Source organism: Zea mays, chromosome 3, assembly GCF_902167145.1.
Source record: "Zea mays cultivar B73 chromosome 3, Zm-B73-REFERENCE-NAM-5.0, whole genome shotgun sequence".
Classification (NCBI taxonomy): Eukaryota; Viridiplantae; Streptophyta; class Magnoliopsida; order Poales; family Poaceae; genus Zea; species Zea mays.
Window position 1 is genome coordinate 133,955,597 of NC_050098.1, and position 16,404 is coordinate 133,972,000.

Genomic DNA, 16,404 nt, shown 5'->3' on the forward strand with positions numbered 1-16,404 from the left:
CGCCAGGATGCAGGATGCCTTGATGAAGAAGCGGCGGGGCCGGCCACTGGGCAACGCCAAAGAAGCACAAGCCTTTCCCCTTCCAAGGTACCCGGTGATTGCATCTAAAAAAATTTCTGTCTTACCTCATCGCCGCCGCACAGCCAAGAATGAGGTACATGTTGTCCGGCCCCGACATGCTTAACAACGCCAGGATGCAGGATGCCTTGATGAAGAAGCGGCGGGGCCGGCCACTGGGCAACGCCAAAGAAGCACAAGCCTTTCCCCTTCCAAGGTACCCGGTGATTGCATCTAAAAAAATTTCCGTCTAAAAAAGAATTTCCATTCAAATCTCATCTCAAATATAGAATTCTACTTCCGGTGTTTTTTTTGTCTTCACCTTTAACATGTACATGTACTCAAGGTTCAGAATAGAGAACATGCCATATCGCCAGTCAAATAAAGCATCTTTTTGATTTAGAAGGCTACTGAAAATCTGATTGAAACCTTCCTAATCGTTCATCAGTTGGGGAATCATTTTATTTGAGGTGCACCCATCATAATCTATAGGTTTTGCTTCTATCTAGATGTTTCCTCCGCACGATATTTAGAACCTGCAAGGATGCGAAAGTCCCTATTCACGGCGGGCTACTTATGAGTCTTCCGAACAAGAAAACAACAATCATGAGCAGCAGGTGCCCACGGCCGTGGTGGCCTGCGCGAGAGGAAATGTAGTGTTAGCTCTAGCAGTGTTCTCTACCTGAGAGACCGATTTGCTAGATGTTTTAGACTTTGGATTCAATACAATCCGCTGGTTACATGGATATTATCCTGAATTGCGCTATGGGTTTTCAGCCTATTTAGTTATTCAAGGTTTAGATTGAGCAGCCTCTGAAGTTTGTTTTTCCTTGAACAGATGATCCATGCTTGGGAGTAGCAATTCACAATTATTTCATCTCTTGTGCAGAAGTCTTGCTAGAGAAGGGAAGCAGTAACTCGAAGCCTCACCATAAACCGTCCACACATGCTGTGTACCTTCGATATTTAGTGGCTTTGTATGGTAACTTCATTTCCTGGTTTGTGTAAATAAAATTGTTATGAAAAGCCATCGGTTACTGGAAGACTTGGGAATGTACATTGCCTCGCGCAATCTCATCTCATCAAATGAATGGCCCTTACTGGCACCAAGACCTTTAGGGTGCAGTGCTTTGCTTTACTTTGAATCAATGGCCTATTTAATCCCAGCAGGTTCAGAACACAGATATTTAGATATCTGCAGACTGCATGTCAAAGTCGTCTATGACTCTGCCTCTGCTTTTGGGGTCGACGGTGCGGGGAGGTCCTGTGGCATCTGCTGCGAGGAGTGCAACTTCTTGCCCACGTGCCTGGTAACCGCGCCATGCTCATCGTCGGCCCTTGGAAGAAGCCCAAGTGGCCCTGCTCCTAGATTGGTGCAACAGAAAAATTGGCTAATGGGCTCATCATACTATCTAGAAGTCAGTTGTTCCATTCGTGCTGAAGTGTCCCACTACGTCATGCATCTGATAGATAAGTATTAGTCGAATATGTTAAACAACATAGTCGTCGCAGATCCTCGATTCGGACTCCGAACCCTCCAGACAGCAGTAGGGACACGATAAGTTGTAGAAGCCTGTTCCCTTACCCAGCAATCCAACACAGAGAGGAACACGAGACATAGTAGATGTAAGCTCTTTCTGTCTATCTTTATTTTGAGGGATATATATATATAACCCCCTCAAAGACAGTTTGTGTGATATTGATAATGTTTGTCACACAAATTTTGTATATTATAGTGAATAGATGGTGAGAGACTATGCATGAGGCATGCAAATTAACAAGACTCATATAAGCGCGGAATAGTGTGCTGATGGGGCAAAAGAGTAACAAATGCTCAGGTCTTAACATGTTTGGCTTCCGAGCAAACTTTCTCCAGACACCAAGGAAATATAAGATCCGATCAGATATGTGTTTATGCTCATCCCAGCGTACTCCCGTTACAACGCACGGGCACACACCTAGTTAGAAATTGGTTTTTAGAAGCCACGGCCTTGGTGTTGTATAATTTTCTTAGTATTTTGAATTTTTCTATTGTGTAACAACCTATAATCTTGATTTTGGATTTACTAGATTTTTTTTCTCGAAGGAAATCAAATTAAAGTGTCTGTTATAAATTTATGAATGGAACTAGTTTCTTAAAGCTAAATAAGTAGTAAATATTTGTTATGTATTTGAACTATGTTCTTAAATAGATATATGGTGAAGTACTCTACATGGTTTATTCATATCGAATTATATATATAGGAGCATTTGTCTAAATAAAATAAATAAATAAAATTATGTGTTGCATTCATGCTCGAGATTTTGATTTGTACATTTAATTTGAAGCTAAAACTTGAACTCGAATTGAAATTTAGAATATGTGAATCAAACTAGAAAACTAAAATAGAAAATGAAAATGAAAAGAAAAAGGAACAAACGTTATTTGGGCCTAATCCCACAATTCTGGCCCAAATTCGCCCACGATCAAACCCAATCTGCGTGCCTGTGCTGCGCCTGGGCGCCGACAGGTGGGCCCTTTTGGGCAGTCTCTGATGGCGCACGGTCTCACTGCCCGCGGGTCCCATTGTCATCCAGCCAATCTCACCCACTGCCTGTCCCCTCTGCCGTGTGGACCCAACCTGTCATATCTCCCTTCCCCTCCCCAGGAACAAATCCACCGAAGTCTTCGTGTGGCTGTTGCGCCGCCGCGTTCCCTCCCGCGCGGGCAGCCTCAGCCACACTCATCTGCGCGCCAACCGCTCCTTGCGCCGCGCGATTCCTGGGAGCTTGGCGCCCGTACCGCTCGTCCGTATGTCATGTGGGCCCCAGATGACAGTCATTTCTTCCCCAACGAATCATCCCAACGGACGCAATCCCGCCAGCCTCGGTCGCCGCAAATTCCGGGTTCCTCAGCCATGGATTCTGCTGGTTGAGGTCCCGAGCACCCTCCTGGTGATCCGGTGGTGATCTTGGGACTCTTGTGAACAACCGAGCGATTGCGCGGAACAAAATAGCGGTGGCGGCGGATTCCTCTCCCATGCCGTTGCCGCGCCACTCCTCCACGGAAATCGGGCGGGCGTAACAACTTTCCTCCCCTTCGGAATCCGCTTTCCTCGGCTTCGGGGTATAAATCCGGGACACCTCGCTCGCCCATCAGCCACCAAACACCGTGAAGCCCTCACCATGGTAGCACCCGAGGGACAGAGAGATGAGAGAGGTACCGCCGTGGTGGATTTGAAGCCTACGGCGATGTCGAGTAGTCAGAACCGGGCCGGGAGCTTCTCCGGGGCGCTTGAGTACTTGGGCGACCACCAATTTGGCGTGGGTGGCCACAAGCTTTCGGTGAATTGCTCGCCAACGCCTGCTAGCACTGCAATGCCGCCCTCCGCCGTGGATAGAACTTCTGCTCACGTAACGCGTGGTAAGTGCCATCTCATCCCGTGCGCCATCATTTCCTCTGCGCGTAGATCGCTTCCGGTGGGCCTTGGAGCTCTGGCGCGCCGGTTGCAAGTGCTCCGGCGAGGTCCACCGCCGCGCAGAGAGCTCTGCTCGCCGTAGCTCACCGACGGGAAGGAGACAGACTTATGGTCGTAGGATCTATCGAGGGGCGTTCTAGATTGATTGTGGCTAGATCGATCCGGACTATTGAAGCGTCAACGCACGGATAGGATTAGGGCGCGCATACCCCTTCGCGCGATCGGATCTGGACCTCTAGATTTTGATCGGATGGCTTAGAATAGAACGGGTGTTCGGTCGAGGCAAGCTTATAAAAGAGTCCCTGTGATTTTCAATTATTGATCCCGCCATCCCTGCACAGTTTAGAACAGTTACAGATAAGTCCCTGTGAATTACAATCATACCCCTGGAGCCCTATTTAAGTGCAGAATAAATATTAAAAATAACCTAAAACTTGTTTAACCCATAACTTTTACGTCTTAACTCCGAATTGACTCGTTCCAGTTGCGTTAGCTTCGTATAAACATTTACTTCGCAGTAACAACATTAATTTTACCACGTCGCATGCTTTTATTGTTAGATAATTATTATTCCTATGTCTACTAGATCAACCCTTCTAGAAGCAAAGCTAACCGGTCCATGATTATAATTTGATTAGAATATAGTCTCTAGTCATGTTATAATTAAAATTAAAGTTGAGTTAATTACTTATAGAATACTCTCTCATATGATGTATACTAACCAATTTGTAATATAGTTTAATATTTAAATCACGTGGATCTTCGGAAAACCATAACTTCATAACCGTAAACCCGAATCTAGCAATTCTCGTTCCCACGATCTTGTAGCAATGCGTAGATTATTATCATACAGTTTATCCTTATGTTTGGTGTGATGTTAATTTTGCCTATACCATGTCTGTTTGTATTGCTACGACTAGCAGTGAGGTTACGAGGATCTGAAGTTCATCCTATCACCTGAAATCTCAAGTGCCAGGCAAGTTGTGCCCTTGATCACTTCTTTTTACCCAGCCATGTTCTGATTAATCATAATGATCTGCATAGGTTAATTTTGATGGGACCCAATAGGTTACCCTAGTTTGATTATCTTTATACCTTGTTACCACTGAACTTTTTGGGTAGTACTTGCTAGTGCTTTATGTGGTTTTGGGTATGAAGATACATTACTCATGATTATACTTTTGTTATCCGTTGTTATTTATCGTTCATGATAAGATCATTATGTTAATTGGAACATGGAGCGACCACCCGGGAAAACAGTGCTACCACAAGGGTATAATGGGACGCCCTTGGCTGATTAATTAGGAAAGCTAGTGGAGGACTACCTTACCCGAAAGGGGCAAGGGCAGTAGGGGAGTGGTCAGTGTAGGGAGGCCCTCGGGATGATTTTGCTGCGATGGCGGTCATGCAAGGGATTCCTGCATTGGAGCTTCCTATAAACTGTAGCGGGTTTTCTGAAGCTAGTGGAACTTTGTAAAGGCCTCGTAGTGTTACCCTGCCTCGCCTCCTCGGTAGAGGTGTATGGGAAGTCGCGATCCCTTGGCAGATGGGTAACATGACTTGTGGATAAAGATGTGCAACCTCTGCAGAGTGTAAAACTGGTATACTAGCCGTGCTCACGGTCATGAGCAGCTCGGACCCTCACATGATTAACTTATGGAACTAAATTCAATTTGTCATATGCATTGCATCGCAGGTGATGTTGTTACTTTTGTTCTACTACTTAATTGGGTTGGTATTTACTTATACTTAGTAATTGCTAATAAAATTTTGACCAACTTTAAAAGCAATGCTCAGCTCTAACCATCCTCTTTGGTAAGCCTTACACTTCACGTGAGCTCCCACCTTTGGTGAGTTCATGCACATTATTCCCCACAACTTATTGAGCGATGAACGTATGTGAGCTCACTCTTGCTGTCTCACACCCCCCACAGGTCAAGAACAGGTACCACAGGATGAGGCGCTTGGAGGATGCTGCGATGTGTTCGTGAGAGGTCTAGGTCGTCGTCTCCGAGTCAACTTTGGGTTGCTGGACCGTTGTCTCCTTATAATGTAAATATTTATTTATTTTGTACAAAACTCCGATTATATAGTAAAGATGTGACATTCGATCCTGTGCCATGATTCATCATATGTGTGAGACTTGGTCCCAGCACACCTGGTGATTATGTTCGCGCCCGGGTCTTGGTGCCCCCGAAACCCGGGTGTGACATATTGCCTTTTCATTTTCTGGTTTTCCAAATTTGTGAAAATATAATGAAGAGATGTTTTATGGTTGTTTTAGGTTAGACAGAGAGAAAAGTATGTTTTACAAGTAAATAATTTATTTTTTTCACAACACAGAGCTAGCTTATATTAGAGTAGCTTTCCCGTAGGTCACGGTTAAACCAAACAGGCCCATTACTGCAACCTAGAGCCTTAAAAATATATTGGGTGTGTGACCGTAAGTTACGACGGGAGTTAAAAACTAGTATAAAATATAGATACAGAACGATAAACATCACTATGATATGTAAAATCCGTGTGACAAAATATATATAATCGTAACACTAATATTATATTGACGATAAAAATATGTAATAATATTATAAATACGCCAACTCAAATAGAATGAACTGATGTAGAACAAACATTATAAGTCGAAAAGACATGTCAAATCATTTATTCATGAGTATAATACAAGGAACGAATAACAATCCCTTCTCATGAAATGAAATAAAAAAAGAGGTAACACATACAGACGACTTCAGAAGCTGGCTTCGGCTTAAACCAGTAATGGAACTTCCCACACCTCTCATCATGATGATCATCAACAATTGCCCTTTCAAACATACGCCTTTGAATCCTGTTACTACGACCCTGCAAACTGAACATGTACATTATTAACCAATTGCCTCTACCCACACTCTTCATATAAACAGCTCCACTCCTAGTGGTCATACTGCAATAGTCATTTGTGGTCATAGACGCTGCAACAGCATAAAAAGTCTCCTTCAGAATCACAGGAATTAATGAACTTGATTGGATCTATGTATGTAGGAAGAGTTGTGTATTTGTCAGGAATTTTAACCAAGTATAGCACAAGTCGCATTTAGCAAATCAAATGGATGAAGAAACAAACATCCTAAGCTGCGCAAAGTACATATTATGGTATAAATGTTTATCTTTGGATTTTTTGGGGAGGTTTTTTGACAGGTGGTATGCCATCCTCAACGACTGAAACCGTATTTTGGCAATCGGTTAAAATACTGGGGCTATCACCCTAAAACTGTAAAAAAAATATTATGGTATAAACAAATTCTACGATGCTAAATATCAGATATGTGAAGTTCTATGGAAGAACAAGGAATAATATACTATTATGACAGTTAAATATAAATTTTTATTAAATTTATATAGATCAAATATACATGACCAAAAGAAGAGAAATGTAAAGTAGAGGGTCACCCCAAATTTCCCTAGAAGATGATTGGAGAAAATTTGATTGCTCTAGCAATCTTGACAATCAACTTGCCACTTGGCCTCCACCACTTGTATACATAGCTCTGGCTCGAAGACAGGAAACTGAATCAGGATAAAAAATTGATTCCTCAAAAAATAAGGATTAGAAATTGAATATCTAAATTTATTGATAGGAACCAACAATGAAGAATATCAAATGCACATTTCAGGATTAACATTGCTAGCCTCCTGAAGTTTGGTAACAATTAACTTTTTATTAATTGAGTGCTTCAGCACCTACAGTCAAGTGTAAAGGTATCATTACACTACATATCACAAGTTAAAAGGAATGCCTATCCGAAATAGTACAGATCAGGGGGAGATTCTTACCTTCATAATTGTCCATACAAAGCTTAGAAAACGGGAACTGTGAACTTGGCCACGTTCCTCGTTTCAGGAATGTTCGTTCCGTTCTGTGAATGTGGGAACAATCATGTTCCCATAGTGTTAAATCCTAGTTTTTATAGCGTATCGCGTACCACGTTTCCGTCCCTCGATCCCATCGATCCAGGAACCTGATTATTAAGATACAAAGTCTAAAATATTATTGTTAACTAGTTTTATTACAATAGTTTTCCCATGTAAGGGCGGTTGATTCATTTGCTTTCCATTTTATATTATATATGGTTTTGTCAACACACCATCTTCATAGACGAAGCTTTATGTCTTATGAATAAGCCAATTTATCTTTATTTCCTTTTTGACCTTGCTTCTCAGTGAAGTTTATCTGGTGGCTTTGCTTCATCTCTGAAGAGGAGAGTCTTCATGAGGGAGGCTTCATTGGTCTTGATGATTCCTATCCTTCAACACTATATGAGTTTACGCCTCGTCCTTGGTCTTTATAGTCTATCAAAACCATACAATGGATTTAGGGTCTGTTTGTTTTGTGACTAAATGTGTCACAATTTGATTAAGGTTAACCTTTCAAATTGAATAACTAACCTTAGACAGAAAAGTTAGTCAAGTGTGACAACTTAGGTAGCGAACCAAACATGCCTTTAGTCCTTTGAATGAAAGGTGAAGATGATTAAATAACTCTGATCTTTGCTTTCAGTCTTCACGCTCAGGTGAGTTGAAGCATTTATCTTCACATTTCTTATTGTTTTTATCAAAACGAAGTCCGTCCTGAAAACAGGGATCGAATAAAAATAATAACTCATTGTTAACCGATTTTGAAACATAGCAGACTCTATCCGAAGTCAAATCCCCAACCTTTGCTGCCGAAAACTAACTAGAAGTGAGTCAAATGAGCTAGGCAACCTAGATGAAACTTTTGAAAATCGACTCAGTGCTAAAATCAGGCCAAACCTCATTATGTAACACCCCGTCCACTCTCGGACCAACGGTATTTACTCCTGGCAGCCCTCTAAGATCATAGACCATCCCTACAGATCAACACAAATCTTTTATGCGCACTTTGTCATCACTCATATGCACCCGAGAAGACTTCTCGGTTGGTCACTCATCCTAATATTGCTCTAGGTCAACCACACTTAACCCAGAGGTTTTTTCAAGATAGACTTCCGAAAAAGAAGATGTACCTTATTGATATGAGTATATATTAATCCTATTAAGATTTGGGTCAGGATATCACAATCCTCCAACTTAGAAAACTAACGTCCTTGTCGGTCAACTCCAAGCGAAGAACCTCCTCTTTTGACCACGGGTGTGTGTCTAGTGTCGTTATATACCATGTCATATGACCATTCTGGGTTCACATGCACCATACGTCATATGCCTGAACCCCTAATCCACACGCCCGTGAAACCGTGAGGGTTGGCTTCGATACCATTTGTAACATGTCGTCCATTTCTGGACCGGCAGTACTTACTCCTAGTAGCCCTCTAGGATCATAGACCATCCACAGACCAACACGAGTTTTTTTTGCACACTTTGTCCTCACTCATACGCATCCGAGAAGACTTACCAGTCGATCACCCATTCTAAGATTGCTTTAGGTTAAGTATGATTAACTCAAAGATTTTTTTTAGTTAGACTTTTGAAAAAAGATGAATCTTATTGGTATGAGTACACTATTAAACCTTAGACCACACATTCCATCAATTTTCTCTAAAAATGTAAGGGGACGTTTGGATCCCTTCATTGTATAGACTTTTACCTTGCTTCGACCCTTGGTCTATCTAGGAAGCTATTGGCTAGTTTAAATTTGAAGGAAAGGTAGTACAATCGAACTTGTGTATGAAACATGCTCTTCCAATTTGCTGTTTTCTGAAACTGCTGTAAAACTACATGTAGTAGTACTTTTTTTTAAACGGGCCTCGGAAGCTGTAGTTTTCTTTCTTAATACACAAATGAAAAACAGGTCTACTCTTTTTTTTTTGGTTCATGCAATAATCTCTTAATCTTTTGTTCGCACGGAGGTCGACATAGTATGTCAGTATGAGTAAACAAGGAAAACAGGACCGCAAGTTGAGAACAAGTCAGCCGGGTAGATGGCGGACTGAATCGATACAGCTCAGAATCAGACAAATTTTAGTTTTACTAGAGTCAAGGGAGAATGTGTCGGGACATAACCCAGTACCACATAGAAACACTGATGGCTACTATATGATGATGAACACACCGATGGTCATCTTTCAGAGTATCGCACTTCGCAGCACAACTCACAGCAGCACCACTCACATGCTTTCTGCAAACTATGGGTCTGAAACTTGATGGCTGACGAATGAGATTCATCATTGCCCTGCTATAGTATGTATGTGCTATCAACAGATTGATGTGGGCGCTAATCTCATGAACCAATAACATATAACTGAGCAACTAGTTCTACACTCAAACAGCAATATATAACAGCTCAACGATGGAATACATCAACTCTGCCACAAATATATCATACTGATACAGCATCCCTTGGTTATCTAACAACACGGACATCTAGGGCCTCAAAAAAAAGATCACTAGCGTATGTGTGACCTGCGCTTCCGAAACATCTTAACAGCTGCGACTAGGCTCTAGACGAGAGCCAGGGGCACGCTATCTAAGTCGACGCTGAAGCCTGCGACATTTGCCTTTTCACAGCTTCTTTGTATGTCTTGTGCTGATATGTCAGTGTTGTCTCCAGCAGATCCTTGAGAGGCGTCTTTGGGTTCCAACCTACATTTCAGTCCATGTTTAGACCATCAGCCACAGGTTGAGGAAAAACCATCCCAGAGAGACCACCAAAGCAAATACCTAGCTGCTTGTTGATTATAGTCATGTCGGGGATCCTCTTGTCGCTATCATCGTATCCTTCACCGTAGAACTGACTCGAGCTCACGTCAATCATGGGCTCATCCAGCGGTGCCTCTCCTGAGACATTTGCGTAGACCTACTCGTGCAATGCTTTGCCAATTAGTAGTAAAGAGGATGGAAACGCTCTTGCTTCACAATTACATGTGCGCACATCCATTTCATCGACAGAGATGACTTGTACAGAGATATCAAAATGCTTGTACTGTATACACATCCAGTCATGCAGACGCAATAAATTGCAAACAAGCCTATCACTTTTATTCTTATTTATGTGTTTTCAGAACCTGCAATCTAAAATGTGCCTTAAACAATTTGCAGTTAAGATGCAACTGAGTACATGTTATCCGATCACATGCCAAATTCCCATTCACGCAAACAAGTATGAAAGTAACAATATGAGCATTCATTAAAAGCCTAAAGTATACAGCCAAACAGGGTTCATCTTTTTCTCATGAAGATATTGTAAAGTAAAATAGTAACATACTGTCACAAACAACTGCATTTGACTTGCCTCCTCCTGTATTCCGATTTAACACTACTACCATCAATTTGGCAAACATCAAGACCTTTCGAATCTAGGTAGTACTCTACAACTCTTTTGTCCGTTGCGAAAATACTAGAACCTCATGACAAGATCACAATAGATGGCTTACAATAGAAACAAGTAACAAGTACACCGGTCAGGGTCAACAATATATGGCATACCTCTGTCATCATTTGGGCCAACTCCCTAACGGTAACTTCATTGTTCGGATTCCCAACATTGAAGATGTGGCCATTGGCTCGAGCAGGATTTTCCTTTTGCAATTGACAACAAGAGTTCAGCCTCATTGGATTAGTGCATAAAAACAAGGAGCCAGAGATAAACGCAGCAACATACAATCATCAGCACTACAGCTTCGATAGCATCCTTGATGTAGACAAAGGTTCTCTGAGACTGACCCCCATCAACAAGCTTCAAGGGCTCTCTCCGGAGCAGATTCTGCAAAACCATTGGTACCGTGCATCTTCTGAGAAGACTGAACATGGTGCATAAATAATTAAGATAATGATCCTCACCAAGAAACAAGAACACTTACGTTACTGAAGCAAGCCAAAACCCGAGGCACACCTTCACTAGGACCATCAACACCAGGAATGAAGTCCATCCTTGGTCCAATCCAATTGAAAGGTCTCACGATTGTGAAATCAAGGCCATTTTCTGCACCTTCAGCTGGTGGATGTTCAATAAAAAAATGACAATAATAATTAAAACGAGAAGGAAGACCATCAGCTACACAGTGGCAAAAATAACAAGCTAATTTACTAACCAAATACAAGCCTCTCAATAAGTTGCTTTGCGCATGCATAGGACCATCTTTGTTTCACGATTGGACCAAAAATACAGGGCGACTCATCTTCTTTAAGAACATAAAATTCAGGCTCCTGTTTGAAATATAAGAGGAGCACAAACATCAGAAATGGACAGGTATCACCACAATACAACAAACAGAATTATCAATTCACCACATTAAGTTATGGAAAGATTCAGAAGTAATCCTCTTATCCAATGGTGTTGATGTATTACTGTTAGACCTGATCATGGACCACCCGACCCGACCAACCTGACCTGACCAAAAAAACCTGTCCCGACCCGACCAATGCAACAGACGGGTACAAGCCGCAATTTTTGACCCGCAACAATTCACAGGCGGGTACGGGCCATGATTTTTGACCCAAAACCCGACCAACCCAAAAAACCCGACCCAACCCGAAAAAAACCCGACCCAACACGTCAATCAGGGTGGCACGGGCCAACCCGACCCGACACTAGGCACGGGTCGGGTAGGGGCCGTGCTAAATGACCCACGACCCGACCCGAACCCGACCTGAGGTTTGAACTGGTCTAATTACTGTTCACATTAATAACCAGATGTCAAACAAATGAATACAAATAGTCTACAAGAACAGAAGAACACCATAGTGACACAAATCATTCTCACAGAATTAGCATGACTACAGTACAAATACAGTGAGGAACTTCAGATAGAAATAACAGGTTGATATCATGGCAGCAGTAAACAAGATCAGACTTTACTTGGAAAATAACCATGACCAAATAAGAGTCACTGATCAATTAAACACTGAGCCTTGATGTATGCCTTTAGTTCGTTGACAATCCATAAATGATGCAGTAGAAAATGCAATTGGAGAAAGACAGGTCCTGATAATGGCACGCTTTCCAAATCTCTTGCAAGAGAATGGGGATCAATAACAGACTAATAGCAAGCACGCAAGCATGACATGGGTTGAAGCTTTAAACAATACATATTTCCAAAAGGCATGAAGTGAGAAAAATGGTATTGGACAACCAACTACAGAGATATAGGGAATAGCAACAGGAAAGACCAGAGCTATGCAGTCAAACCATACAAAGTAAGAGTATTCTATTCTGTTCCTGAAAAGTCAATGCATCCTAGCACAATCATCACAACAAGAATTGAGCATGGAAATACAAGAGAGCATGTCCCAGCGGCCACCGACAACGAGACAAGCCTCAACTAGAAAATCTATCCCCACCAAACACCAAAATCCAGCCCAACCTTGATACAACACCGTACGTGCTACGAGGACAGGATAATTTATCAAACCTGCAGCAGATCTCGAATCGTTTTATTTATTGGGCGAGCCAGCAAAAAGAAAACAATTAGGCACCTTGCGGAGCGGGTGGTCTTTGGGGAGGAAGCTGCCGATGGTCTTGCCGTAGACCTCGCAGGTGGAGAAGTGGATGAGACGCTTGCTGTTCTCGGAGCAGTACTTGACCTGGACAGGAGAGTGAGTGATGAGTGACATTGACATGTTCTGTCTTGTGTTTGTGTGATGATGCTGATAGTAGGTAATCGTACCACTGGGAGTGCGTCGATGAAGTTGCTGTAGATGGTGTCAAGTGGGCGAGTGTTGTAGTCGGCCGGCGTGCAGATCGCGGCCAGGTTTATGGTCTTGGCGCGCAGATCAGATCCAAGCAGCAGCAGCATGGCAGGAGAGGATGAGGAAATCCGTGAGTCAATTCGAAATGCATTCCAAGTAGTAGTAAGCAATCGAGAAAGAAAAAAGGAAGATAGGTGGAAGAATAGGCACTAACTGACCAGATCGGCCATCTTGATGAGCCCCTCTAGCCTGGAGTCGTTTTTTATGTTAAGGCGGTGGAATGAGATGCGCCCGGCGAGGTGCGGCGGCGCGGGGTCGACAAGGTGGCGGATCTTGTCGCAGTAGACGTCAACAGCGAGGACGGTGTGGTGCGTCTCGGCCATTAGCTTCTCGCAGAGGTGGGAGCCGATGAAGCCGCCGGCGCCGATCATGCAGATGGTGAGGGGAGCGATGGGGTTGCCATCCAGATCCAGGCGGGTGGCCGCCGGCGAGGGAGACGACGACATCCTCCTCCTTCCGTGACGCGGCGCGGTGGCGGTGGTACGGGGAATGCGCGTGGATCAGTGGATGTAGCTAGCTGGCTGGGTCCCTGGCGCAGTGCGTCGGGTCACGAGGCGATGTCGGTGGCGTGGCTTCGGAAGGGTGCTCCCTCTCTCTTCTGATGTGTCTGCCTATTTACGGTGGGACGGAGTGAGGGTGTAAAAATTCGATAGACTCCGTTTCAAGAATCAAGAGCAGCTCAAATAGTGATGTATAATTTCACTACCTAAATTCTAGATTTAGCAAATCTTTAAATGATATAGAAAGCAAAAAAAATCATCTTCTCCAATAATTATCTATATATTATTTTCTAAATATATTAAAACTTATCATGTCACTAGTTTTTGCTGGACAAGTCAATTTTTCTTTTTATTTTCGTCTCCCTTCCTCAACTCGATCTCAAAATTGTGGCCTTCCCAGCCTTTCGATTTTGTTGTTACAATTATTTATTCAGTTGTTCCTGACTTATGCATGTATAATTGTTGTATTATCAATTATTTAATCTCTAGCTTACTAGCTATTGCAATTATGCATCTTCCACTGCCGACGCATTGGCTATGTTAATCTATATTAACTGCAGAATAGGAAAAGTCGTTGAAATAAAAAAAATGCACCAGTTTTTATGTTTTGGGAGTTGGTAAATGGTTGCCAAATGTAGGAAGGAAATGAGATTAGATTAGAAGTGAATAAATTTAGGAAGTTCATTTAGAGAGCTGCTAGATAGGAGTTTTTAAGTTAACTACCTAAATTAATGATTTAGGTAGTCTCTTAGAGAACTACTATAGGGGGTGTTTGGTTTAGGGTTGCACGGTACTCCAAGTATAAGATACTGTTAAAACACAATACTCCCTCCTTCCAAGGCGTCTAAGATTCTCAATTTTTCCCATGAAACAAGGCGTGCAGTGGTTTTCTAGCTAATATGGACACTGTGCCCTTGCTCTGCATATGATTAGAGAGTAAATGACAGCGAAGAAGTTTATGGCAGTTTATTCCATATACGGTGGTTTTCTGGCTAATGTGGATCCACTACCGTCTATGCATACACACACAAGGCAAGGTAGAGATTCTAGGGATTTTTAATTCTATTCACATGCAAGACGTCTTCCTAGCCATACACTCCTAGTCTTGAAGCAGCAACCATCGAAGCAGCCATACGTCTAGTGAAAGCATCTAGGCCCCTGGTTGGTTTTAGTGATTAATGACAACGTAATATTATATGTGACTAACGTGTGTTTTGCAGAGACAAATGGTAAGTTAGGTCGCATGACAGGTAAAAGCACTACAATGTGAAAGCAATCCCGGAGATAAGAACTCGAAGCGACGGCTAAAACAACGGAACAAAAGGTGAAGGTCTACGGAGTCCGAGTGTCAAGGAGATGTGGACACTCGCGATTTAGTTAGGTCTTTTATTCTCTTTTAGCCGTACTATAAAGAGGGGTTGTCGATGAGTAGTTTGACCAAGAGAGTTCTAGTGTAGTGTTGGTGCACAATCACACTCATATACAGTGCTAGGTGTCACTCTAGAACTCACACACAAGTTAGAGCAAAAACCGATTTGAAAATAAGCTGAAAAACAAGAGTTAGGGTTTCTGGCTTAGGGGCACCGGACTGTCCGGTGTGCACCGGACTGTCCGGTGCACCCTCTGCCAGGTGGGGCCAGGCTGGTCCACGGCAGTGTCTTCCCTTCGCAGAAACCCGAGAGCGCAGTGTTCTGAGTTGAATTTTAGTGGTGCACCGGACACCGCACCGGACTGTCCGGTGTGCACCGGACAGTAGACTGTTCACTGTCCGGTGCGCCATGAGTCCAACAGCTCTATGTCAGAACTAGCCGTTGGAAGTGACCGTTGGCGCACCAGTGGATGCTCTCGTTTATCCGACAGGATGCTCTCGATGTTTCAGAGCATGCAGGACAGGCAGGATGCACTTCAGCAGCAGCTTATTCAGGATAGGGCAGAGAATAGGGCATTCATGGCTCTCATGCTCCAGCATTCTGGTATCTCAGCACCTCCGGTTCAGTCTGCTCCGCCTCCACCGCTTCACGCTCCAGTGGTGCCTTCGATCTTGTCTGGACCCCCTGCTGGTACCTCTCCGCTCCGGCCGGTCACTTTGGCGTTCACCTCTCCGGCTCTCAGCTCTATCTGTCCGCAGCCGTCAGTGCCACCAGCATCTGCTGTTACCACTACCGCTGTGGCAGTATCTGTGACCACTTCTGTTCCGGTAGCTCCTGCAGCGCGGCCTCCGTCCGAGTCAGTACCAGCTCCAGCTTCTACCGCAGATCCTGGATCCGAGACTGACTCTGACCCTCCGTCGGCGTTCGCTCTGCTACCTCGACCTCGACCGGATGCGCCCCCGCCGCCTCCTCCTGCTTCAGGTGTTTAGGTTCAGGTCCCTTTTGGTGTTTGACGCCAAAGGGGGAGAGATATGAGTTGTGAGAGCTAGGGGGAGTTAGAGAGTTAGTAGAGAGTCAGAGTCATTTTATGAGTTGTGAGAGCTAGGGGGAGTTAGAGAGTTAGTAGAGAGTTAGAGTCATTTTGATGTAATATGTGTGCCTGCTACTCTCTGTACTAGCTTGATGTGTTTTTGGCTCACAAACTCGTCATATACTCTCGTTGCGTATGATTGACTGTGTGTATTATATTTTCACCTTATATTTTATCACCAGTCTTCTAGCTCTTGTTTCATTAATTTG

At 43.4% G+C, this 16,404-nt stretch overlaps 1 protein-coding gene and 1 long non-coding RNA gene across 2 annotated transcripts; one reads left to right on the forward strand and one right to left on the reverse strand.

The window, feature by feature from the left end:
* The first annotated feature begins 103 nt into the window (after nucleotides 1-103).
* LOC103650577 (uncharacterized) lies at nucleotides 104-1,195 on the forward strand. The gene is made up of 2 exons (XR_564250.3): nucleotides 104-274; nucleotides 947-1,195. It is a non-coding gene; the product is annotated as an uncharacterized lncRNA (long non-coding RNA).
* Nucleotides 1,196-9,756: 8,561 nt separating this feature from the next.
* On the reverse strand, nucleotides 9,757-13,856 carry LOC542159 (bifunctional polymyxin resistance arnA protein). The gene is made up of 9 exons (NM_001111781.2): nucleotides 13,394-13,856; nucleotides 13,154-13,246; nucleotides 12,963-13,070; nucleotides 11,579-11,693; nucleotides 11,348-11,481; nucleotides 11,149-11,250; nucleotides 10,974-11,066; nucleotides 10,209-10,344; nucleotides 9,757-10,130 (listed from the first exon to the last, which is right to left on the reverse strand). The coding sequence occupies exons 1-9, from the start codon at nucleotides 13,679-13,681 to the stop codon at nucleotides 10,015-10,017; spliced, it is 1,185 nt and encodes a 394-aa protein (NP_001105251.2). The 5' UTR covers nucleotides 13,682-13,856; the 3' UTR covers nucleotides 9,757-10,014.
* Between the last annotated feature and the right edge of the window lie 2,548 nt (nucleotides 13,857-16,404).

Excerpts from the sequence above, each read along its gene's own strand:
- LOC542159 (NM_001111781.2), bottom strand. The coding sequence starts at position 13,681 with ATGTCGTCGTCTCCCTCGCCGGCGGCCACCCGCCTGGATCTGGATGGC. Across the intron at positions 13,071-13,153 it reads TCATCGACGCACTCCCAGTG|GTCAAGTACTGCTCCGAGAA; the intron begins GTACGATTACCT and ends TCTCCTGTCCAG. Across the intron at positions 11,482-11,578 it reads TATTGAGAGGCTTGTATTTG|CTGAAGGTGCAGAAAATGGC; the intron begins GTTAGTAAATTA and ends AACATCCACCAG.